This window comes from Hydra viridissima, unplaced genomic scaffold (genome assembly GCF_058129835.1).
Source record: "Hydra viridissima isolate aposymbiotic clone 2 unplaced genomic scaffold, HvirCarnegie_v1 scaffold_5, whole genome shotgun sequence".
Lineage (NCBI taxonomy): Eukaryota > Metazoa > Cnidaria > Hydrozoa > Anthoathecata > Hydridae > Hydra > Hydra viridissima.
The window spans coordinates 4,304,855-4,332,002 of record NW_028324304.1 but is presented as its reverse complement, the minus strand read 5'-3'; the positions used below and the strand labels follow the sequence as shown (position 1 = coordinate 4,332,002).

At 28.0% G+C, this 27,148-nt stretch overlaps 1 protein-coding gene across 4 annotated transcripts; it reads left to right on the top strand.

Moving 5' to 3' along the window:
- The first annotated feature begins 2,633 nt into the window (after positions 1–2,633).
- LOC145196964 (uncharacterized) lies at positions 2,634–26,707 on the top strand. 4 transcript variants are annotated; one of them, XM_090087233.1, is made up of 33 exons: positions 2,634–2,865; positions 7,991–8,104; positions 8,285–8,714; positions 9,092–9,124; positions 9,533–9,600; positions 10,152–10,952; positions 13,284–13,428; positions 13,733–13,762; positions 13,940–14,526; positions 14,641–14,800; positions 16,746–16,983; positions 17,335–17,621; positions 17,712–17,860; positions 18,189–18,315; positions 18,524–18,636; positions 18,754–18,881; positions 19,359–19,379; positions 19,496–19,592; positions 19,747–19,894; positions 20,192–20,358; positions 20,613–20,783; positions 20,904–21,074; positions 21,941–22,099; positions 22,708–22,793; positions 23,016–23,165; positions 23,579–23,659; positions 23,734–23,968; positions 24,604–24,710; positions 24,812–24,976; positions 25,156–25,519; positions 25,627–25,937; positions 26,028–26,097; positions 26,172–26,707. In XM_090087233.1, exons 1-33 carry the CDS (start codon positions 2,844–2,846, stop codon positions 26,234–26,236), a joined length of 6,000 nt encoding a protein of 1,999 aa, XP_089943359.1. In that variant the 5' UTR covers positions 2,634–2,843; the 3' UTR covers positions 26,237–26,707. The 4 variants fall into 4 exon arrangements, 3 of the variants coding, with proteins under 3 accessions (XP_089943359.1, XP_089943361.1, XP_089943362.1); XR_016452454.1 differs by lacking the exon at positions 19,359–19,379 and having other exon boundaries at positions 18,754–18,904; positions 26,172–26,273; XM_090087235.1 differs by lacking the exon at positions 20,904–21,074.
- Positions 26,708–27,148: the final 441 nt, after the last annotated feature.

The following is a 27,148-nucleotide window of genomic DNA, read 5'->3' as shown; positions in this document are numbered from 1 at the left end:
TCTTGTAACTTAGCCTGCAATATAAAACAGAGCGATTTTTGTACTCAGTGGCAAAGATGCTTCTAGTTCAGGCAATTGATTAACAATATCATAAGATTCTTCACATCCAAAAAAGCCACCATTTTGACATAAATGCTCAATGTCAAAAGTGTAATCTGAAACATCAACTTTTAATTCCAATAACAGTTTAGCTCTCTCAATGTTTAGTTTTTCAACGACATTTTGAATAATTATAAAATACGTTCCGCCTGAACCTTGTCTAAACTTACTGAATGCTTTTTCACTTTAATCTGTTGAGAACTCTCCTAACATAACGTAAATGAAATTGGTTTTTAACAAATATTTACACATCTCTACTAATCCACAAGAAGTATGCCAAATTGAAGTACCTGTATGAAAATTATTTGGGTGCATAAACCTTTACTAGAAAGTCTATCGGCCTCCCATGCCTCTGACGGAAATCGTTTTTAATCAAATAATTTATACTTGATTTATAATTTTTGCAAAACTTTTTGAAATGTCATTGTCCCACCCTAAACATATTTGATAATGCCTTAAACGAATTTTGAAATATGTTCAGGGAAGTTTGAGTTGATTTACGGCTTTAATTGAATTTTTTCCAATAACTAAAGTTTTCACAAAAATGGAGTATTTTATTTCCTAAATAGAACTTATTTTTTGCGACAGAATTGCTTACTGTCATTATGAGATTTTCACTCTCCGCATAAAAATATACTTTTTGGAAAAATGTATTTTGCACTAATTAATCTGTAAATTGCTTAATAATGTAAAAACAAACGTTGAACTTTCTTCCATTTTTTCTGGCGACAGGAAACGAAAATTTGCGCCCACCTCCCACCCCCCACCCCCTCCTTCTCTTTGGCGGCCGACGAAGTTGAGAAATGGAAACCACTGAAGACAACCTTTTAATCTTTTTGCATACAAATTAACTTCTGACGGCAACCGCCAGTGGTTTTCACCTTTTGATTGGCACCGGCCTCCAAAAAAAATTTCCAGCACCGGCCGCCTATCGAAAGGCGGAAGCTACTGTATGTAGAGGCAAAAACATTCTGCTCGCAAAAACATTTTGGGAAGCGGACGGCAATTCTTTGCACCTCCAAAAAGAGTTTGTTTTTCGGCATAATCTTACTTTGCCGCCGGAAGGCATTATTAACGCTGACGCATTATATCACCATAAAATATGTTTGAAAAAAAACGCAATATAAAGGAAGTTTTCGAAAAAGTGCGCTCCGTCGGAAAAGTGACGTAGTCAAGGATTGGCATGGAAAGGAAGCAACCCACCATGTTTATTAAACTTGCCCCCAATTTACAAAACCCCTGCGCAAAAATGGTCCACATACATGCAGAATAATTCCTAACATTATAACCCAGAAGAATTCTCCTTAATACGCTGTTTTTCTTACTACTTAGTATGTTAAAACAACATAAAATGACTTTGTTATTTGGTAAAAGTAAATAAAATAACTTACTTTTTACTTACTTACTATGTAAAGCATTACTTACTATGTAAAGCATTACTTACTATGTAAAGCATTACTTACTATGTAAAGCATTACTTACTATGTAAAGCATTACTTACTATGTAAAGCATTACTTACTATGTAAAGCATTACTTACTATGTAAAGCATTACTTACTATGTAAAGCATTACTTACTATGTAAAGCATTACTTACTATGTAAAGCATTACTTACTATGTAAAGCATTACTTACTATGTAAAGCATTACTTACTATGTAAAGCATTACTTACTATGTAAAGCATTACTTACTATGTAAAGCATTACTTACTATGTAAAGCATTACTTACTATGTAAAGCATTTCAATGATAAAAATTTACTTTTACTTGTAATGTTAACTTTTTTTTTTTTTTTTCAAATAGTTTTTATGTAAGTTGCCTATATTAATTTTTGTTACTTTTACGCATAAAAGTAATTTCATATTACGATGCAGTATTCTCTTACTTTTTAAAGTAAATACGACTTTTTAAAAATCTTATATTTACGTAAGATCACTTTCAAAAGTAATTTACTTTTGTATGTAAAAAGCAAATTACATTTCAATACAAACTATTTGTATAAGTATAAATCTAAATTACTTTTTAAAGTAAATTACTTTCAAACGGCTTACTTTTAAAAGTAATTTACAAAAAAGTAACTCTTTTATGTAAACTACTTTTACTTGTAATTAAACAAAAGCGAATATTTTCGTACAAGAATATTTTTCTCGTTCAAACGAACAATATTCGTTCGAAAAGTTTTTAATAAGTTACGCATTTTTAAAATTAAATTTACGTAAGTAATTTTATATGTAATATGATGTTATTTTTAAAAAAATGAATTACTTTAAAATGTAAATATATTTCATAATTTAATCTAAGTTATTTAAAGTGATTTTTTTTTTTTTACATCAAAATAAGTAAAAGTGCCATCCCTATTCACAGCAATAAAAAAAACTGCTAAATTAGCTCTTCATAACAATAAAAGGATTTTGTTAAAACTGATGCGTACCAATGTAATTTTCCTCAATACGCAGAGTTTAAATATTTAATTTATGTCATTATTTACGAATTTGTTCTTTGGATGTATTTTTATAAATATTTCATATTTTCGATAGCAGATTACTAATTACAACTCTAAATCAGTGTTTTTATGGCATATGTCAGAGATCGCCATGCAATTAACAATGAAAAAATGTTTTTCTATTGGTTGAAATGCAACTAATTTTTATACCCTATTTAGAATTTTATATCATTAAAGATTTGTTTTTTTAACCATTCGCTTCAACGGCAGGTTATTTTACGCAGCTCTCGGTATTCTTAAAAATGACAGTTCTTGTTTGGATTGGTGAGTGTTTTTTAAAGTAATAGCAATTTTAATAGTTCATTTTTTTCCTATAAATATTTTCTCTCTGCCTCTGTCTGTCTTTGTCTCTGTCTCTGTTACTGTCTCTCTGTCTCTGTCTATGTCTCTCTCTCTCCCTCTCTCTCTGTCTCTCTCTCTGTCTCTCTCTCTCTGTCTCTCTCTGTCTCTCTCTGCCTCTCTCTGCCTCTCTCTGTCTCTCTGTCTCTCTGTCTCTCTCTATCTCTCTCTGCCTCTCTCTCTGCCTCTCTCTATCTCTCTGTCTCCCTCTGTCTCTCTCTGTCTCTCTGTCTCTCTCTGTCTCTCTCTGCCTCTCTCTGTCTCTCTCTGTCTCTCTCGCTCTCTTTCTTTCTCTGTGGGTGGGTGTACTTAAACACCAAACCACTTTTTTATTCATTAAAAATATTCTAGAGTTACTACTTATGAATTCATTAAATGCGATGGGCACATTAATAAACGAGTATATCCTTTTAAATATGGATTATTAAAACTAAGTCCTAATATAAAACTTCAGTTCTTTATCTTTTTCGTCCTCTTCACTATTCTCGCCGGTACGTGTATATATTGCCATATATGCACGTAGCGGCGAGAACAGTGAAGAGGACAAAGAATATAAAGAACTGAAGTTTTATATTTGTTTTAAGTTTTAATGATGCATTAAACAAATATAATCCGACAAAATAAAACAAAATTTATTTTCCTCCTTTTCCTTCCCATTCTACCATTCCGTCCTTTTTTGAAAATTCGTAAATTTAAACCTCATTCGTGTATGAAATGTGCCCATCACAGTTTCGTATTTTGTGCACTACTGACACAAAGATAAGGTTGTTTGAGCAATAAAGCAATAAATGGCTGTATATTTCTAGCACTTAGCGCGATAGAAAAGTAGTGCGCGAACAATTACGTAGGCCTGACACAAGGTCGAAAACTAATAAACTTTTTGAATCATGTTATTTTTTCAACAAGATAACCAAAAATATAATTCCGAAAATAAGTTTTGGTATGTTTGTTCGTCACTGGTTACAGCGAACTAAATATTTATTTCAGTGTTAAATTTAAACTGAAACTGATTTAAATATACAGATTTTTGTGAACATAATTTTTATCAGTGAAAAAAAAAAAAGCTATCGGCTTAAAAAATGGGGTCAAATGGGCTGGTTTCTTTTCATTGGCCCTAAAAATCTTTATAAAATTGCTGAAGCTCAGATGGCTGAATAAATGTCTTTAGTGAACTTTTTTTTATAAAGCGTAAGAGAAAATGATAATCTCCCTCAATCCGGCCAGCTACCAAGGCGGAATAAGATAGCGTTTTAAATGATAAAATAAAAGAATTCTAATGTTTACTTTATACTTTAGCACTCAATTTTAGTACTTATTTTCGATAGTATTAATATGTAAGAACTACAACTGAAACTAAAATATAAAGTTCAGGGGCGTGTACAGGAATTTTCTTGGGTAAGTCGCAATTTTAACCCCTCCCAAAAAATGTTAAGTTTTAGCATCCCCCCTTCCTCATTGACAAACACATATGTGAGGTAAGACGGCTTAGCAATCGCCCAATATTTTATCGCACATGATGCTAACCATTATCAAGCATCATCGCTTCGCACGCTATCTATTTTAGAAGAAAATGATGATAACCATAGTCAGCACCAACGCTTAACAATTACACACGACCTATTCTTATATCAAAAAAATATTACTTGCTTTATAGACAAACATCCAAATATTATACTTGGATGTTTGACTTTAAAACAAGTAATATTTTTTTCCAATCTTTCTTTCCAATGGACTAACTCCGATTAACATTTTGTTTGGAGAGTTATTTGAACTTGAGAGTTGGTCGACATTTTAAGCGAATAATTAAACTGTCTAAAATTTATGTTTAAGAAGTGTTTGATAAATACATACCAAACAGGGTGTATGTACCAAGGGAAGTCCGAATTTAATTTTTAATATTTTAAACCCTTTCTTTCTTTTTATATTGTTCAAAATGCAAGTAATTAAAAAGATACACAGCTTTGTATAAAATAATTGGGGATGTCCATTGATATATTTTAATATATGCTTGTTGTTAATTATAGTGTTCTCCTCCTGATGATAAATATTAATAGAATTTGACTAAAACTTTACTCAGGGTGTAATTAGAAAGGGAAGTCCAGAATTTGTTCTCTAAGAAACAATTACTTTTAAATTTTTTAATTAATAAAAGAAAATATTTAAAAAATGAAGTACTCTATAACTTAACGAAAAAAGGTATGTCCATTTAAGTTTCTTATTAATTTATATAAGTCAAAAATTAAAACAACCTCCGTTTAAGTATCTTTTTTTTTTTTTTAATAAACTATAGACCGTTCTCGATTTGACAAGCACTATAATAAAATACTAAACTGTTAATCTAATTGTTAGCCCGGATTAATAACTTCTAACCATCCGTTCGAACAATTAACCTTGTATACTTTGCTTAATTATTGCTTTAGTTTGCTATAATCATTCGCTCTGTTTGCTTCTATTTACCGACGCATCATATTTATTCAGCAAAATATTGAAGTTGTGAAAAAACATATATATATATATATATATATATATATATATATATATATATATATATATACATACTTTGGGTATGTCCAACGACGTAGCAGACATCCCCTAGACACGCCCCTGAAGTTATATAATAATTGAAATGATAAACAAAAGATGCTAGAGAAGAACTAGAATAGAATTCAGTCTAGTTCTTAAAAATTTTAAAAGACTGAATTCCAGTCCCCCCAACCGGTTTCAATATCTTATTCCGATCCCCTCCCCCCTTTTCCTCAGTGATATAATTTTGATTAATGGACAAGTTTAAAACATGTTACCATTATGAAAATATATTTATAGAGCGCTCACTAAATTCAAGCTGAAATTAAGAACACACTACAGTATATAAAGATTGTTACAGTATTAAAGATTACATTCACAAAATTCGATCGATAACATTCAAATATTGCAACGGGTTGAGACGAAATCGTGAAATCAAGCTATATATCGCAAACGGTATCAACTGTAGAGCAAAACTTGTTTGAATAGCTTCATTTTCTATCTAAACTTAGTATCAAACAACTTTTCGCGACCTCTTAACTTAACAATTTAATAAATAAGGTTTCACATTCTACCTTGGTGTTCCGTTCCGCTAAATATCAGCGATTCTTTATCTTTATATTTTTGATATATCAAATCGTCACTAATCTTATATATGTGCCAAATTTTAACTAATTTAAAGGCTGATTAAAAGCAATTATACACTTTCCTCATCAGAGATATAAAATTAAATAATCACTTATATTTTTTATGAAATGGGTAGCTAAGTGTAAATGCTGAATGACATGCTGAAGACACCCGAGCTCTTGGGTGTATCATCTTCAGGAAATTAAAATATTCCTGTTTTTGACCGTTATGGTTTTTGTATATCATGATTCATTTCAAAGTTAAATTATTTTGATCTAGTAGAAATAAAATGTTTGAAACCTCTTAGCCATGTAATTAACAAAAAAAAAAAAAAAAACAAAAAAAAAAAAAAAAAAAACGAGTGCAAAAATTCAAAGAAAGCGAAAGCGTTCAAGCAAATATTTTTACGAGATAATGAATCACGTGTCAAAATAAAAAGTAAATTTTTTTTCTCCGTATTTACTCCTCTGTTTTTCAATATTATTTCAAATACAGAACTAAAAACTTAATATGATTTTGCATTTATTTTTAAATGAAATAGAAATAAGAATTTTCTAATAATTTCTGACAATTTTCTAATAATTTTTTAACAAGTTAAAAAATAAATAAATAAAATAGTTTGTTTCTTTTCTTAAGGAGTCTTACTGTTGTCCACCTTTCTAGATTTCACACATGAAATTTTTAAATGTAATTAGTAAGGGAGTGTGTATCCGCATAGAAAATGCACCTTTGATATTTTAATACAATAAAATGCCCTGGTCCCTTCTCCTAGAATTTCCTAAAACCTAGTTTTTCTCTTAGAAACTTCTAGATATTCCTAAAAAACTCATGAAGACCTTAAAAGCTGCCAGAATGCTTTTTGCATTGTCAATTAAATGAAAATCTCAACAATGCTATGCATTTATTTAAAAGAATATGCATCATAATCATGCTAAATAAACCTGTAAAATGCCTCTGAAAACTATGCTTTATCTTTAACTTAAGTCAAGTCTCATTAAATAATTGAGCTCTACTTGATTCAGAAATTTGCAACTTTTCTAAAACATTGTAAAGCGTTCTAATTACTCTTACTCCAAAGTGCAATTTAATGTTAAGAAAACATTTTCCTCAAATATATTGAGTGACCTGGTTTACTCTTATGTACAGATTTCATCAGATAACTTTATTTATATGTTATTAGAATTGATTATGATGTTTTTGGAAGGTAATTGATTCCATATAACTTAATCAATTTGATTACTTTAACTTTTAAAATTTGGAACTTAAGGTTAAATGATTTTCATTTGTATGCTGAATTTTATTATAGCAGATTTAGTTTAACAACCTTTTTGATAATTCCAAACTATCAAGATTATTAATATGATTAATGTATCAATACAACATATTTCTGCACTTTGACAGAGCAATTGAGAGTTCAGTCTACAAGGAAATCTTGAAAAAATTTAGAGCAAGGATCCTGTAAGATTTTTTCTGTAGGGTCTTAAACTATTTTGGATGATCTTTTTTTTTTTTTTTCTAATTTTACAGAATTGTTCTGAAGTACACTTTTCTTAGATAGTTCAATATTTCATATTTAGGATAATTTTTTACCAAAATATTTGTAGAATTGTCTTGAACTTTTACTGTTCTATAGGGCTAACTCTGCAGGATCCTTTTTAAATTTTACATCAAGTTTTACAGTTAAAAGATCTTGAGTTTTTTTAACTATTATAGTTGAGACGATCATCTATTTGCAATTACTTTTATTTAGAACAAAGATGATTGTCTTTTATTTATTCAAAACTCTATAATTTAATCATTCTTTTATTTGTTTCATGGAAATGTAAAGAATGTTTCTTTTATTTCTCCAGTTGCTGTTGTTTTTTTCTTTTTTCAATTTTTTTAAAAATTTATTTATCAGCTCTCATTAGTCTTTTTATGGAAAAAACAGCTGCTCAAAATGCAACAGTAACCAATCAAAGTGAAAACCAAACTTGCCAGGATCCTAAGAAATGTCTTCTAAAACCTGCTTGTGGTAGGCTTACATTTTATTTTAAAATAAGTATATACATGTATGTTTTTATGTATGTATGTATGTATGTATGTATGTATGTATGTATGTATGTATGTATGTATGTATGTATGTATGTATGTATGTATGTATATACATTAAAAGTGAAATATTTTAAATGAAAAGTTAGTTTTTCTTTTGCAGCATGTCGACAGTATAGAAACTTGTACCGTATCTGTGCTTATCTTAGTGATGGACTGAATGTTTGCAATGATAAAGATGTTTATAATATTGCTCAGCAATGTTCACCAGATTTAACTGTTCATTTAAGTAATTTGAAATTGAGATTAAATGATACTGATCTTGCAGTTGATGATGTTCTTAAGATGCTGGACATGAGATTATCAGATGACATATTAAGTATGAATGCCCAGAAGATATTAAAAGAAACATGTATTATAACTAATCAGACTGAATTTAAATGTCCTACTTTAAAAAGTTTATTACAAGTTTACAATGAATGTGATGATAATTATAAAGAATTAGAATGTTCTGATCAGAGTCAAAGATTTTGTATTCTGAGTGGTATTTGTATTCCAAAAGCAAATTTCTCAGCAAAATGCAGTGTAAACAGGTTTGCTATAAAGTGATTGTTAAATTATATGCAGTTTAATTTATATGTACCTGTGTCCAGTCTATGCACAGTATACAATCATTACTGCTCCAACAGCATAATATTTAGGTTAATTGTACCTTTAAACAATAGGACATGTTTTCAGTTGTAAAAACAAGTTTAATGTTGAAATTCAAAATATGCAACTGAAAAAAAATCTGAATAATACAATTACAAAATCACAGAAGCAATACTTTTTTTGCAACAAGTGAATAAAAGGAAAATGCTTAAATTGATTTTTTTCTTTTTTTTTTATAAACAATCTACATAAATAAAATTGTTTTATTATTGATGAAAACTTTATATTGAGTGTAATGTCTAAAATATTTTATAAATAGAGACACATGCATTAATGATACTCAAAATCTATGGTATGTTTTTTTTTTTTTACAGTTTTTGTTTGTTTTTTATCACTTAGTTTATTGACATTTTCAGTTTTTTATATTCAAAATTTTTAGTTTATTTAACTTTTGTAAGATGGTAAGTTGATTATAAATATTTTAATATAAGTTTATATTCTTTTGCTAAAATTTTAAGTTTATTATGCATTTTAAGTAAATTTTAAATTTAATAAAAGTAAAATTAAATTCATTAAAATTTAAATTTTAAGTCAAATTTCTAAAATTGTTTCATTTTGAGTGAAATAGCCTTAGGAAAACACATTAAAAATTTTTCTGAATTAAAATTTGATTTTGAGTGGTTTGATTTTAAACAACAAGCTTTCTCATTACTGTGTTTAAAAATATTTATTATTTTAATGATGCTATGTTTTTCTTTAGTAAAGTCCAACTTCCTAAACTAGCCAATAAAATGGGAGATATATGTAAGATAGCAAAGCCTAAATATGGCAAGTAACAAATATTTGTTTCTTCAATTTTTAATTCATATTAGTTGCATCTGTTTGTATATATAAATAAAATCAAAAAATTAAACTTGTTTGGTTAAAAGCTAAGAGAAAATAAACAGGGTCTCTATCACTATATCAAATGAGTTATAATGATTATTATGAAATAACTTTAAAAATTTCCATAGAGGAGGAAAAATTTAAAAGAAAGTAAAAAAAAAAAAAGTCTTATTTTAAATTGCTGTAGATTTTAAGAAATCTGCTAAAGCTAGAGAAACAGTAATGGCTAGAGCAAAGATTTCTAAGGTATTAAGGTAAAATAATTTCAGATAAAATTCAAAAAATGACCAAATTCAATGTTAGAGTTAGAGCATAATACTGTAACCATAGTTAAAAGTTATTAGTATTTTCTTTATATTTATTGCTATATTTATCTCAGGAACTTATCTATGATCTTACCTAAAAAAGACACTGATTATCCATGGTTTTGTTTTAAAAAGAAAAAAAAAAGAATGTTTATGGTTTGGTTTAACTTTCACTATTTTTTTTCATAGCTTGCAGTTCTTGTCTTGACACCAAATCATTTACTCAAAATATCACCAAAATGCGTTGTGGTATTAGCATACTAGACAATCTGAAACTTGCTCAAGAGAATTTAGAAGAAGCCATGGATATATGGGATTACTCACTAAATCTTATTGTAAATAGGGCTCATTTTTCCCTGGACAGTTTTATGGAGTTTGTTTTTCAGTTAAGAGATAGCAAATGCATTAAAGAAGGCAAACAATGTAGTTTAGCAAATGAGCAAGTTAGCAAAATGAAGTGCAAAAAAATATGCAAATGGGATGCTATAGCAATTTCAAAATATTTAAATAGTTCTATTAAAAGTTTGAATAGCAGTCTGTTTATGAAGTTTAGTGACTATATTGTGTCATATTATCAATCTTCTTTTCCATTTAGCTCTTCTTTAATCCCTCAAAAAATTTCTCCAACATCAGCTGTATCAGCAAGCATTTCCTACCAAATCCCATCACTGAGTTCAATCATATCATCACCAAAAGCAACTGAATCTTTGCGTTCATCAGCTTACAGTATAAATCCATCTTTAACTATCCCTTTTTCATCATACTTAAATATTTCAACAATTTTATTATCTCAATTAACAACATCTAAACCAAACTCTTTACCATTGAAGAGTTTGCAGTATGAACAAGAAATTATTTCTGACTTTAAGAAAGTTTTTGCTACAAACTGCAGTGATGGGAGAAAAACTATGGCATGCGATGATTTGAAACAGTTGTTGATGATACTTGAGTGTAAATCTTGTAGTTTAAATGAAAGTAGTTTAACTGGAGGTAATCTTGTTATCTTTAATTTTATGATAAATATTGTAAAATGAGAAATATTTCTCTATTAAAAAAATTTTTTTTTTTTTTTTTTTTTTTGCATGAAAACAGTATATCTAATAATTTATCAATTGCCTAAATATAAAATATAAAATATATTTATAATGACACATTCAATATTTAGAAAATTTTGTAGATTTTTTTTTATTAATTTTTTTATTTACACTGCCAGTCAAAAGTTCCAGGACACTTGAACAATCAAAACAGAATTTGAAAACAAACAAGATAAGTTCTTCTGGCGTGTTTAAAAACAATAAAATATGTATGTTGTAGGAGAGTAACTCCATATGAAATCACTATTGACAGAGTTGCAAAAATGGTTTCATATAACATTAAAGAAACTTCCTAAACAACAGAAATAAAAAGCCCCATTTCAAACAACAACATTGTACACACAACAAATCTGATTTAGATTTAGAAAATATAAGCAGTTGGTTACAATAAAAAATTAAATACATTTAAAATAATTTTGTTGTAATTTTATTTACCTATTTTGCATTTAGAATTTGTCTTTCGTTTTTTTTCTTTTTTTCAAATCCTTGGATGGAAGGCTGAGAAGGGTTTAAATAACTCCCACTGTCCACCTTATTATGTCAATGACTATATTTGTACTAATCTACTAAATAATGCCATAAAGATATTGATTAAAATGTTTTAAAAAACATTTCAATGTTTTTAGTTTTAAAATTTATGATTTTTAAAATTGTGAAAAGATCTTAGTTTTGAGTGCTTACTTTGAAATAATAGGTAAATAATGAAAATATATCTTTTAATGCATTAAAAAAAAAAGCAAAATTGGTCAGAGGCCCCCTAGCCCTCCCTTGGCCTATGACTATAAACATCCTAAACTAGTCAATAAATAACACTATTTGATGTTTTATTCAAATAAATGTTTTAAAAAACTTTTTATTTGCTTTTGTTACAAAATTATAATTTTTCTATAAGGACACAACTTTTAAACGCAAATTTTGATCAAGTATTAGAGACAATTGATGAATCTAATTTTTTTCAGTAGACCTAAGATAAAATAATGATATAAAATTAAACTTTTTATTCAGGATTTTGGGCCACAGCCTTCATTTTAACTCCAAATATCATGAATTTACAAGTCAATGATTTTGAACAAAATTGGATAAACAAGGCATTTCCTGAGACAATCGAGTGTTGAGGGTGCTCTTTTTGGATTCCGCAAGTAAAAATCTATTGGGGTACCAAATTTTAGGAAATTTCCCCAAGCCATTATGAAGATACTATATGTCAAAGTTGCTTTGTACTCGCTTCAGATAATCACTAAAATGCTGAGTCAGCATTATTTTAACTGACAATATCGCTGGAACCCATATGTATTTTTAAATAAAATTTATCGCAGTTATTATTTTTTAATATGGACTGCAAGTGAGGTAAAAATGAACAAATTCTGAGAGATAAGGGTGTCGACTGGGTTTTTTTTCGGATGATTTCATATGGAATTAGACTGTGTGTTTCTGTTATTAACCTTGTTTCTGAAGTATTGTATGCTGTTTTCTTTTATTGTGTACATTAGTTTCTATTGAAAACTTCAAGGTAAGTATATGCATTCATTAAAACTAAATTTATGTTAATCGAATATATTTTATGTAGTAGTAAATTAAAACTACAGACATACCGAAACCAAAAGCAAACTTCAATTATATGATTGCTACAAACTAAAAACACCGAGATCTATTGTATACAAACACATTCAAGTGGTTTAAAAAAATACCACAAATTGTCACAAAAGTGTTAAAAGTTAAAGTTGGATTTTTTGATGAAAAGCATGCAACCATTTTTTTTTTTTTTTGTATAAACATCTCTAACACTTTTAAACATTTGATTATATATTTGCAATATAATGATAATATTGTTAAAATAAATTCAATTTATAAAGTTCGCAACAATTCTGTATTTGTTTCATGATTTTCACTAATAAGTTGAAACCAGTGCAAGAAGAACCTTTTTTTTTTTTTTTTTGTAAAGACATCTCTAACACTTTTAAACATTTGATTATATATTTGCAAAACAAACCATCTTTAGAATAAATATCTTTATATTTTTTAGTTTCAAATGTTTTTGATGGATTTTCTCTATTCTGAAATTACTTGTTAAGTGTCTGAAACTTTTAACAGGCAGCGTATATAAATTGTTGCTTTAAATAAAACATTTCATTTATAATTATAAAAATTTTTTGTGGAATAAAATAAAATTAAAATTCAACAACACAAAATATTAAATTGAAGTCCTCTAAAAACTATTATTTTTTAGGAAATGTACTTGATTTATATGAATGGCAGCAACCTGGTTGGCTTGGAGATCATAACTTTAATGAAACAACTTGTTTTAACAGCCAAAAAGGAACACTGTGTTCTACTTCAGACAACTCATGTAGTTCATATGATGATTGTTATAAGTAAGTTTGTCCATTTTGAGAATTTTAAATAAACAAAGTTATAAAGGATAAATTTTCTGAAAATGTAAATGAGCTTAATGACGGTGATGAAGATGACAATCTTGTCATAAAAACATTTTATATTAAGAAGTTTTTTTTTGTACTGTAATATTTGCTGAAACATTTCATTTGTTTGAGCATTACATATTATGTTATTTTTTTTGCATTACTATGGTATATAACCATAATAATGCATAAACACTTATAAACATAAACAGCATAACTTTTGACTATTAGCTAAGTATAAATCTTTTTCATTCATTAGCAAAGCAGATTTAAAAGTGAAATCATTCTGGTAAGTTTTTTCAAAATGTACTTCATTGTTTTGTTGTTATATACTTCATATGACTGTTGTCAAAATTATATATAAATACATTTAGTTTTAAATAAATTTTTTTTACTTAAATTGTTGAATTATGTTACATTGAGTTACTTTTTGACTACTATACTAGTTAATTTTTGTTGCTTTTAGTTCAGAGACATGTTATGTATCACCATCTCCCACTGTTGTTGTATATAAAACAGTGCTTAAATTAAAATCATTATCAACCCTGCTTAATATGGAGGGCACTTCTGTTAAAGAAATAATTTCTTCATTTATTATTGCTGATGAAGCAGTTTTAGGCAAGTTGAATGTATACTTTGAAAGCCATACTTGTTTGAAGCTTCAATGTGGTGGAAAAGTTATATCAAGTAACATTTCAACTCTGATAGATAAAGTTGGTCAAATACAATCTGAGAATGAATGTAAAGTAAAAGTTAGAGTGGTTTACTCTGCAAATGATTCTGTTGCATTTGAGATGGAACTGCGTAAAGCTGATTGTGCAGGTCGTGTAGGTGGCTCTTCAGTTGTTCAATGCAAAGTAACGTGTGTAGATCCCCAATTAGCGGACTTGTGCTGCCCTCAAAACAAAATATTAGGAGAAAGCCGGTGTTGCAACATATCAACATGTAATGGAAAATGTTATTATAATAACAGTTGTGCTAGCGAAGCAAATCCTTGCAGTTTACCAAATAAATGTGGCATCTGTGTAAGCCCAGGGAAAGATTTTAGTATTGGTAAAATTATTAGCTTATTGTTTGAAAATTTGTGTGGTTTTTTTGAATTTATATTTTTTGTGTTCATTAGTTCAAAGTATTGAAGAATATTATGCTTCAACTCTTTTTTTAAAGGGATTGATAAATGTGGGCATTGTGCAATTGATAAAAAGCCATGCAATCCTGATATTGTGTATGTCACAGAGTATCAAGATATGGAACACGGGAATCTTTTAAAAATTTGTTTTAATAACAATTCAGCCAGCATGAGTGAAGCCTTATTTTTAAATAATAGGTTAGTTTTTTGAATATATAAAAGTATTTTTGAATTTAACTATTTCTATTTAGTTAAGGTCACTTTAAGTGGACCATATAAATAAACTTTTGAATTTATTTTATGTGAGATTGGTCAGCATGGTTTCACGATTAAGCTCACTTTAAGTTGACCATTTAAATAAACTTTTGAATTTATTTTATGTCTGAGCAACCATGGTTTCACGCTTAGTTGACAACTACTTTAAGTTATTTAAACAGAGAAACTTTAAAAAAAAGGTTAAGTAGAAGCTTTTTTTTTTGAAAACTCTTAAAATATCATCAAAATCAAACAAGCCACCCTGCCGTGCAAATTAAAAAGAACGTAAAATGGTAAAAAATGTAACCTTTATCAATTTTTAGTTAAGTAGATAAATGTATAGCTCTATAACTGACAATCATTGCAAAATCTTAACTTTAAATTTTCAGAACTTTAATAAAAAACCAATTTTTGCAAAAGACGAACAAGCACTTTATTTACTTTAATGAGTCATCAAGAACTTTTTTTCAATTTTACTATTAATCAAAGCTGTTTTCAACTTTATTTTTTTATTTATAAATATTCTTTTACTTATGGTTTAAAATAAAAATAAAATGAACCTCTTTTTACTTTAAAAAACTTTACAGCTTTACTTTCTTAGAAAAACTTTTAATTATTTGCAATTGTTTTAAGCTCTTTAACATGATCAACAGAATTTCCAAGTTAAATCCTCTCACTTGAAATAAAATAGCAACTGATATTTTTTTAAAAGTAATATGGCCAAAAATGTAAAAATAGGCCTATAAGTTGCCCTAAAGTAAGAACAAGATACCATTTGGAGAAAAGTTCCAACCCAAGTTTGCAACAGTCTTGTAAAATCAATGCAATTGATATACATCGCTTACAAAAAAGTATGTGGGGGGGGGGGGGGGGATATTTAAAATACTAATTTGGATGCTTGTTGTTGGGCCATATATCACAGTTTTTCTTATTGATATATTTAATTATTATGTTCAATTACATTTTAAAATATATTGTATGGCTTAGGGTAAAGTCCTTTGCCAAGACTTATTTTAGGGTAAAGTTCTTTTGCAAGATTTAATTTTTAAGCTGTACTACTTTAAATAAGCTTTATACTAATAGAGTCGATGCTTCAAAAATAATAGTTTTTAGTTAGATAATTTTGGCCCATATTTTACTTTTTTTTTTTTTTTGGTCATTACACCTCCTCAGTGGTTTATCAATTGAAGTGGTTTATCAATGAAGTAAAAATTTAAGTTAAGTTCTTGAATCTATATTTACCCACAAGAAGTTTTTAGTGGCTGCAAGAGTGGACAAGAGTTGAATAGGCTTGCTTAATGTTTGCATAATTGGCTTGCTGACATCTACTAAAGTCTGAACCTATACTAACAAAAAGAGGACTTAATTATGATTCAATGTTTTGACAAATGTTAAGACTTTTTTAGCATCTTTTAAATTCTATTTCTCGTAATTTCGATTATTGTTTTGATCAGTTTAGATAATTGACATCTTGATAACTAGGAAACATCACACTATTATAAAAAAAACATGCATTTGTTGCAAATATGTGTTTGTTGCAAAGATTAATTTGTTGTTAACATGTGTTTGTTATAAATGCAAAATAAATTTAGTTTTGGTTTTTACAACAGTTCAATTTACGCATATTTGGTGTATTCATGGAACTTCTTTTGAAATATGTACCCAAATTTAAAAATATGTTTAGTTTGAAACCAAATGAAATCATTTTTAATATGATCAACACTGCTATAGGAGTCTATTTAACAGTTCTAGATTATACTATTAATGGTAGTAGAAGTCATAGTTTTTGGCATTATCAAAAATAGCAAACAATTGTTTCTGTGAACTTATTAGAATTAGAACAAAGCATCAAATCTGCATTTAAACTTTAGTGTTGCTTTTTTTACAGCAAGAAAAGTTACAGTTTAACAAGATTTGGAAAATGTCGTGATGTATATTTTGGACCACAATCTCAATGCAATGATTTATACACAACAAATCAGCTTATTGAGCCAGGCAACTACAATATTATTAGGAATGGTCTTTTGGCAGTTGGGGAGATAATCATTTCTGTCAAAGATGTTATATCTTTTCTTGGGTTGCCAGACACTATTGAAATGGGAGAGTCTGTTAATTTTTCTGTTCAGGTTGTTTGTTCTTTTCTTGTCTTTGTTCTGTTCTCTTGCTTGTTTTTAAAAGCTAGATACATTCAATAATTTTTTAAAATCTATTTATTGTATTTAATATAAAAATGTAATCAATAATATTATTAACAACATTTTAAATATTTTTTTAATAGCATTTTTTAGTAATGCTCTTGTTAACATTTTTGACTATATTATTATATCATTGTTGTATTAAAGCCGTTGCAAATGTTGATTATAAATTTTTGAGAATTTTTGAAATTTTTGAGTTTAAGGAAACAGTTCAAGTATTGGTTTTAAAATCAACTACATTTAATGTCAGATGAATTATTTAACAGTTGTTTTTTTACTTAGGGTATAAAAGACTATAGAATTGGGCAATGTTGCATAAAAAAAGATATGGATGATGTTTTGTGTAAACCTTTTGTAAATGGCAATTGCTCAGTTTCATTTTGCAATCCTGGTACTTATGTTATCTCGTTTAAAACTTGTTCAGAATTAGTTCTTGTTCAGAAAGTACTTCAAGTTAATTGTAGTGTACCAAAGCTTTTGTACAGATCTTATGGCAATACCTATTCATTGTTTTTCAAATGCCCTCTAACCCAGGTGACTTCGTGCAGTGAATGGATAGTTGGAAAAAAGTTTGTTCTTGTTTTGCTTTTACTTGATTTTTTTAAACAAAAATGATTGTTTCAAAGTTTGAAAAAAAAAGTTGGTTGTTTTTTTTTTAGCCCTCAATATTTGGTAAGAAATTATTTCTCTTCCTCACTCACCATTAAGCAAAAGTGTTTCACTTCATGCTCAAATGATACCAGTGATACTGAAACTTTACTTCCACAACCAAGTTGCATGCTTGAAAACATCCCACCAAAACAAATATGTAAGATATTATTTTATAAATAACATTTTCGAAGGGTTTCTACTATTTGTTTTTTTAGTTTGACTCTGGTATTGAGATTTGTATACATGGTATTCTTTCTAGGATAATATGTTTTATTAAAGTTTATGAGCTTTTAAGGAGAAAGGAAAATTTATTCTAAGGTTAAAAAATAGTTTTCTCTGTGGTTTAACACCTAAAGACAGAATAAATTATTTTTAACTTTAGCAGCTCATGTTGATCTGTTTTTTTTTTTATTCATGGACAACCATAGTAATTTTAGATTTTTTTAAAAATTTGTTACTGTCACATAGTTTACTTTTATTTTCAGCGCAGTGTCAGGATCGTAAAATTTTGATGTGTCTAGACCCAAGCATTACTGATAGTATCAAAAGTGACAATATCAGCAATACAGATGTTGTTGTGAAGATCAGTGGTAGATGCATGATCATTAACCAGTAAATATTAAAAACTCTCTATAGTTTCACTTAAAATTTAGTGAAATTTAATTTTACTTTTTTTAAACATTTATAAGTATCTAATAATATAATTACAAAATTTATTTCTTATAATGAGATAGATAATTTTAATCGATTTTTTTTTTTAATTTATGTTTTAATTTCTTCTTTATAGTGATTGAATAAGTTACTTCAATGATATTTTTAGAATGCAAGTCAAGAATGGCGATAAATTTAGGATTTGTGATACAAAGAGCTCCTGTTGTCAGGAACATGTTTTTGAAGTCGTGACAGTTCGGTTGGGTATTCGTCTTGAAGAAGGTTTTAATATAAAATTACAAAATCTTTGTATAAATTAACAAAATTGTTTTTAATTTTACATTATGTTGCTGTATATGATCTCTAATTTTTTGAATAACTGTAAAGATAAATATTTAGGTAATCACTTCTCTCCTTATCTCTCCTGTGGCAAGCAACCTGAAACTGGTTATTCATGGAAGTTAAAAATGTTAGGGGATGTTATATACCAAAGTGATGCACAGCACTTTTTTTTATCAGATGAATTGGTTAGTACAATATAAATATCTCTGTAAAAGTTTGATCTTTAAGATCTTACAATCAAGATCATTTACATTTGATACAAAAATTGCCACTCTTTTTATTAAACTTAGCATATTCATCATCATCATCATCATCATCATCATCATCATCATCATCATCATCATCATCATCATCATCATCATCATCATCATCATCATCATCATCATCATCATCATCATCATCATCACCACCACCACCACCACCACCACCACCACCACCACCACCACCATCACCATTACCATCAGAATCATCATCACCATCATTATTATCAGCATTATCATCAATTGTTATTGTTATCAAAACAATGTTTATGATTAATGATCAATGATTATGATTTTTATTAATATCTTCATCATTTTCATCATGATCATGAACATCATTATTTTGTAAAAATTAAGCTTTTTTTTTTTTGTATTTATAATTTTACTTTTCTTATACTTCAGCAATTCAAGTATGCTAAAAATGTAAGTAATGTATTTTTAGTTTTAAAAAATAGTTTTAATTTTTCTTGGTATAAAAAATGTTTTGATTGGTTTTTCTCTTTCATTTCAAATCATTTGATTGGTCTCTTTCATTTCAGGTTGCTACCCTTTCTTTGAATTTGACACTAAATGATAAATACTATTCAGCGAGTTATGAAAATATTGAAATTGGTAATGGTAAAATTGAGATATTTGGTAAAGTATTTTCTTTTTTGCTTTCATATTATTCTTTTCTCGTTTATTTTTTTATTTCAAATTGCATGAAATTCAATAAATGTTTTTTGAAATTCAGCTTTTTTGAAATTCAGCTTTTTTGAAATTTATCTTGGTAACTAATAATTCTTACAAGGTGTTGATAAGGGTGGATGTCAAGATGGTGATCCTGATGCTATCATTTCTTTTCGTATCAAAGTTTCTCCCAACATGGTACCAAGTATAACATGTAATGATATATTGTGCTCAGAAAAAATGTATGCAACTGTGCCTTGTGGTGGCATGTAAGTACAGTTTCAACAGAACTGGTAGAAATAAACGCATTTAAATGCATTCAGTTTCATAAACTATTTTATAATATAACTTTTTTATACTATAGCAATTATAAATAACAAACATGTGCAAATTTTCTCTGGCTATTAAAACAACAAATATTAATTTTTTACATAAAGTAATTTAATAAAGTAATAAAATAATGATAGTTATAATTAAAAAAGACAAGTTGTTTTTTTATTTGTAAAAGTTTGATTGATAATTAAAAACAGTTTGTTAAAATCATAAATTTTTAAAATTTACTATAGAGTGCGTGTATGCGCAACCGTTGGGATGATAGCAGAGTGTTTGAATCTTGCAAATAAAAAGGATCCCCTTCCTCCAATCATAAAAGTAGTTGAGCAAAAGGTTGGCAAATTGTGTTTCATATCGAACTTGAACTCACTTGCATTTGTAACAATCAATGGGATTCCAGGTAAAAGGTTTATTTTCAACAATAAAGATTTTTTTCATTTATTTTTCATAATTATTTTCATTTATTCAAATAATGAAGAGATTCAAAGTTACGCATTTCAAAATCAAAAATAAATTGTTTGTAATGAATAAAAAATAAATTAGTAAACAGATATTTAGGCTACTCTATTCATATTCACTTTATTAGTTTACTCTATTTACATATTTTTATTATGAAGTTCAAAGTTTATAAACATCTGTTAACATCATTCTTAGCTTCTGACTATTCAGCAGCCATGGTTACTTGGATTGGAAAATCATCTAGTGCTAAAATTTTTTTTAAACCTGAAACTGCTGGAACATACGAATTTTTTATTGTGGCTAGCAATAATGCTGGAAATACAAGTGAAACTGTAACAGTATTTGTTGGTGATGTTCCTTATCTATGTAAGCACTGTATTTTTTCTATATTTATTAATTTTTAACAAAATTTACATTTTGTTTATTTATAGCTCTTATTTTTTATCATTTTACTATCTAATAAAAGTTACCATTAACATTTTAAAGGTAATATTAATATTTATCCAACTGTTGGAGTGGCAATGGAGACAGACTTCTCAATTCAACTGACCTATGGAGATGATATAACCAGTAAATTAATTATAACTAATGTTGATGACAGTGCTACTAGTGTTACTTTCAAAGATAAAAAATTTATATCGATGAAATTTCCTCATGGTATTGCAGTTTTTTGTGCAGTTTGTTATATATTTGCTCAAAAATTTCTAATTTATATTTTTATAGATAAAGAGAGCAACCGTTATAAATGTTTTATCAAGTTTTTGTTATCAACTGTTAGTGACTTTAGTTGTTAATGTTTAGTAACTATGAATATTTCTCATCTGGATTATTTATTAAATTAAAAATTTGACCATGGCTGCTGGTAGACTTCATTAACCATTTATAAATTCAATCATTACTCATCCACTCAAATTTGTTATTTTTTTTGTTAGTATAACCTTCTAAATCATTGTTACTTTTTTGTTATGACTATTGCTCTTTCAACATTGCTGTTGAGGTTTTCTGAGCCTTTCTATTTTCTTTGTAGTTTTGCTTTTAGCCTTACTATTCTTTTTGAAGAAAGCTAAAATTTTTTGTTAAAATTTCTTAAGTGCATGTAGAATATTCTCCTTTAATTTCTCTATTTTGTTTAACAACAAAATAAACCATTAGAAATCTAACTAATAAAAGGACTTGCCATTACCCTTGCCTTTTTGGTTTGGCAGTTGCCTAGTGGAATGCAAAATTTTCTTTGTTTAACAGATTAGCTACGTATTTTAAAGATTCTAATCAAACAACCCACAGATGAAAAAATTGAAAAAAATACATTTGGAAAAAAAATTTTGCAAAAGACTTTTTATGTTTTTATCTTTATTTTGTTGTTGATGTTTCTTATTTAATTTTTTTTTTTTTTACTTATTTAAATTTTGTTATTACTTCCATTTTCATTTTTTTTTTTTAATCTTTATAACAGTATAAAAATCTCTTAAAAATTAAAATTGTTTTTTTATAAACCGTAAAAGTTATTTTCCTCTTTTTTAAAGGTGGTAAATTTTCTGTCCTTTTGGTAATAAGTAATGATTATGGACAGAGTTTTTGCGCTGCATCAGTTTCAATTAATGAAACACAAAAGGATATGGCTGAATTAGCTTCTATCACATTATCTGCAATATCACAGACTGGTGATACTACAGCCATAATTGGTATTTTTTTTTTTAAAAAAAAAATTTTTGTCATAGATTTTCACTTGTCTTTCAGATTGTTTACATATGCTTATGTTGCCATATTATTTTTAGGATGAAGTGAATATAAGTGAAAGCAAGAATTTGTAAACATGATAGTAAATTGTTGCTTGAATATAAAATCAAATCTAAAACTTAAATATTTTTCGATTTCTTCAGTGATTTTATCATTTTAAATTTTGAATCATGGACAATTTTTAATCTTGGTATATCTCAGTAATATGAAAAATTATAAAAATTGTTGCTATAATAGTTTTAATAATAGAAAAAATTTCTTTTAATTAGAGTTTTTTCTGATATTATTTTAGTACTCTTAATTTATTTTAACTGATGAGGTTTTGTCTAAAAGTCAGAAGGCATGCACCTATCATCCTCCTTAGTTTCAGACAATACATCACCATCATCATTCGAATTGAGATACATTTAATATCTATGTTGTTGAGCTTCATTTTATTACTAATATTTCCAAATTTGTAATTTTTTATATATTCTTATATTAAACAAATATGTAATTATATTTTACATTTACTTTAAACTTCTTTGTATTTTGAGTACTTTTCTTATTTTAGAAGCTGCATCTTCATTATGTGCTAGATTAAGTCAAAGTGAATTAAGCTCTTCTCAATCAGATGCTATGCAGGAATTTTTTTTGCAGGTTGTTTTGCTAACATTAAATATTTGTTTATATCAAGTTGGGACATGGAGTTCCTTAATACTTTTTATTTTAATTGTCTATTAATATATTGATTAACCGAATTCATTTATAAATCTTCGTTTTATTGTTTTACACTTGAAATCTTTCTAAATTCCCAAATGTATTTGTAAAACTTCTACAAAACATTGCTTTAAACACATTTGCCGCATAAATGTTTTTTAGGTGATTTTAAACATGAATGATGCTAGTGATGAGGATGTCTGTGTTACTGCTAATATCTTTTCAAACAAACCTTCAGGTCAAAAACCACTTCCTACATCAAGAATTGCTCGTCAGCAATGTTTAAATCGCATCAACATAAAAACCACACCAGTAAGTACACCTGTAAATTATCCTATGTTAGTTATCTTAAGAATATTTTATATATAGAAATTAAAAGGTTATTCACAGGTTTTCATTATTTCCTTAAGGATTGTAGTTGAGCTTTATGTAGTTTAATTTAGAACCAAATGATAGGGTAAAGCAGTAATATTTTAATACTATTGCATTTTGGGCCAGTTTAATATAAGAGATTAAGCTTAAATAAATACCTTCAATAATTTGAAATCTTTTTTATAGTCCCCTTTCACTATATTTTTTGATAGCTTCCTATTTTCACGGATGTAGAAGTAGTGATGTCAAAGACACTGTGTTATGAATAAGAAGAGCATAACATCATTATTTTTTAAAATGATTTTATTGATTCTGTGATTGTAGAAATTTTAAAACTTATGTTACATTCTTAGGGAAGCAGAAAGCGCAGGTCGTTGGATGATGCTTCGTACTATCCTTCTTGTACTGCTGAATACCTTCTTGGCGAATTATTGGTGGGATTTTAAGTCCATATTTTCAGTTCAAACAAAATTTACAAATTTTTCTTATTGAGAAAGTTTTTCTTTAGATTAATACAATTGTTGAAGCAATGGTGAAATCAATTTTTCCAATTTCCTATAACGAAATCGCTGTTAATGAAAAAAATCAATTCCTCAGTATATCAAAACTGCTCATCGAGTCACTCTGCTCACAGATATCAAAAACTGATCGCACTGAGATTTCAATCATTAACAATGAAGTTAGGTATTTTTGCCACAAAGTAATCAATGTAAACAACGACACTGTATGCTTTGGTGAATCGGGTAATAAATTTAACATTTAATTTTAGTGTCATTTGTTTTATAACGAACAAATATCAGGTTATCAGGTTCAAAAACTTTATTCGTATCATCTCTATTTTGATTTATTATTATTTTTTATATACATCCATGAATACAAATGTGACAACCACAAGTGAACTTGCAACAATCATATTTGTATTGATGTCATTTGTATTCATAAAAATGTGACAATCACAAGTGAACTTGCAACAATCATATTTGTATTGATGTCATTTGTATTCATAAAAATGTGACAATCACAAGTGAACTTGCAACAATCATATTTGTATTGATGTCATTTGTATTCATAAAAAAAAATCAAGAGTTTCACAAGTCGAAAGTCAAACTCGTGAAACTTGATTTTTCATTTAAAATAATTTTTTTTGTAATGCTAATTCATGTTCGATACATTTGTCAATGGCCAATAGCGAAATAGAACACATTCTTCTCTTTCGAGGAAGTGTTAGGTGGTTCATTGTTGACATTCTTATTAGGTTTTCGGATTGTACATTCCACATCATCCTTACGTAATAATAAAGTAATTCAAAGTATAATAAAATATGTGCGTTTGTTTTTATTCTTTTTTCGTGTTACACATTAGATTGTCTCGATTATAGGACATTGTATCTCGATTAACAGTACCATTGTAAAACAAAACTATGAATCTTGGGATTGTGAACAAGACGGAAATATTTGTGAAGGGTATTTTATTGGTACCATATGGGTAAGATCCAGTTTTGTTTAATTTTTTATTTTTGTTTGTAAACACTTTTGAAGTATTTAAATTTTTTTCATAAACTGTTTAAAAATCCTGCTTTTTTGTAGTTTCTTGAAAACGTAATGAGTGACAACAATAATACGAACTTCACGTTTACATCAAACTCTATCGATGTATATTTCCTCAACCCCAGTAAAAGTTGTGTAATGGAAGTCGATCAAGTTAGAAAGAACATCAAAATTGTATTCCCCTATTATTATGAGTCTGCTGAAGTATGATTTTGTATTTCTGAAAAATTTTAAAGAAGTTAAAAACTCCGTTGGATTTGTAGATTTCGAAATTACTGATCTTTAGATTTGTTAAAATCTCAACATAATTATAATATATCGTATATTGTAATTATAATATATTATATATTACAATATCTGATATATATCGTTTTCGTTTGCAGTGCATGCGCTACGACAGTCATTATAAAAGTTGGCGTGCTAAAGAGTGCGTAACACTCGTTGTTGACAATACTACAGAATGCCGATGTTCGCTCGCTGGTCCTGTAACAGTCGCGTTTGGTTCTGAAAATGAAGCGGACATATTGACTACAAAAGCTACCACAGACGCATATTTGACATCTTCCCCGAACAATACAAATATCACCGAATATCAAACAAAGAAAGTTTTGCGACTCGTTTACAATACAAATTTTACGAGTACTGTGTTTTCTCTTGGTGGTTATGAGTATGCAAAGAATGCATTTTGTAAACCGTGGTTGTCTATGATGTCGAAGCATTTGACATATAATTGTACTATATATGAAGGTTGCTGGGAATTTTTTAAAAATATTTTTGATAAAATAAATTTTTTGTTTTATTTTTTTAAAATTCATAAATTTTACGACTAAAGATAATAATATGTTTTAATGTAGGTAGTGTCATTGTAATTCTCGAAATAAAGGGTTCGATTTCTATATGTGAACAATACACAAAGTCAGTGATGGGTTTGTTACAGAACGGAACCATGAACATAGTCTTCCTTAACGGCTCCCTTTTACCCAATCTTGATTCATTTACAACGGATGGGGTAGTTATGTTCACGACTACTGTAGCTCCCGTGTCTACTGCCGTGACCGATCGGTCATATAAAGTGATCATAATAGTAGTGGTGGTTATTTCCGCTTTGTTCCTCATGATCATTGTCGTGGTTTTTGTACTCGCAAAAATGCAAAAGAAGCAGAAGGTCCTCTTGAAACCGGTTTTCAATTCTGCTGAAACTTTTTATAAATGTCTAGTATAAATGTTTAGTATAAATATTTATATAAATGTTTAGGTCAAGCAATCTCCTACAATCAGCACAAGAAATTTGCGGCCACGTGAAAACCCAAAGAAGCTTGAAACCGGTACTTTTTTTTGTCAATTTGACTTAAAATCTTGTTATTTTTGATAACTATTCATTTTCTATCCTTTAATGCAGGTCCAAGAAACAACCCTGGTATTGGTAATCCTGTTTTTGATGACCAACATGACTTGATTCAGTAATCTTGTAATTTGAGATGATAAGATGATTCAACTATAATTTGGTCTAATTTTCTTTTTAACAAGTTTTTTGCTCTCCCTTTCTGTCGACCTTTCAATCTCTTTCTCTCTGAAAGTCTTTTTCTCTCTTTGAAAATCTCTAAATTCTTTTTCAAAAAATCTCTTGCTTTCTTTGAAAATCTCTTGCACTCTCCCTCTCTTTGTGGAAACTTTTCCTCTTTCTTTGACATTCTCTCCCCCCTTTGAGAGCTCCATTACTTTTAGTTTGCATCAAGAAAAACTGAATTATTTTAACACTTGTAAAAAACAACTTTCAATTTATCATAAATAATTTAAGTTGAAAGAAGTATAATCTTCTATTTATTTGTTTTACATAATTTTTATTAATGTATATTGGTAATATTATTTACGTGTACTAAGCAAATTATGTTTGACCAATTGGGTCAAATATATGACAATTAAATTGCACAAGAACGGTGTTGTTTTTTTTTTCTATTTGTTTTTTTTTAATTTAGTTTAAGTGTTCACGAGATTTGTTCGTTGGTAATTTTTTGCCTGTTTTAAGGTAAAAAAAAAAGCCTTCAGTTTTTTTGTGTTTCTTAAATAGAGTTTAACAAAGCTTCATCATAAATCTTATAGTTCATTTTATTGACAAGAAACGCTCGATAAACAAATCACAGTATCTCCAACTTGATCTGAGTCATGTCTTCTAGAATACGACAAGGAAGGAAATGCATGGTTAAATGTCTGAAGATCCTTTTGATTTTTCAACTTCGATTAACACACAAAATTTTTTTTTTTTTTGAAGAACTTGAAAAACAAAAATGTTATTTAAATGAAAGTTATTTAAGAAGCTTCTGCGAAAAGATTCTTCTGGTCATTATTAAAGGGAAGACAAGACGCGTTTAAGAAGAG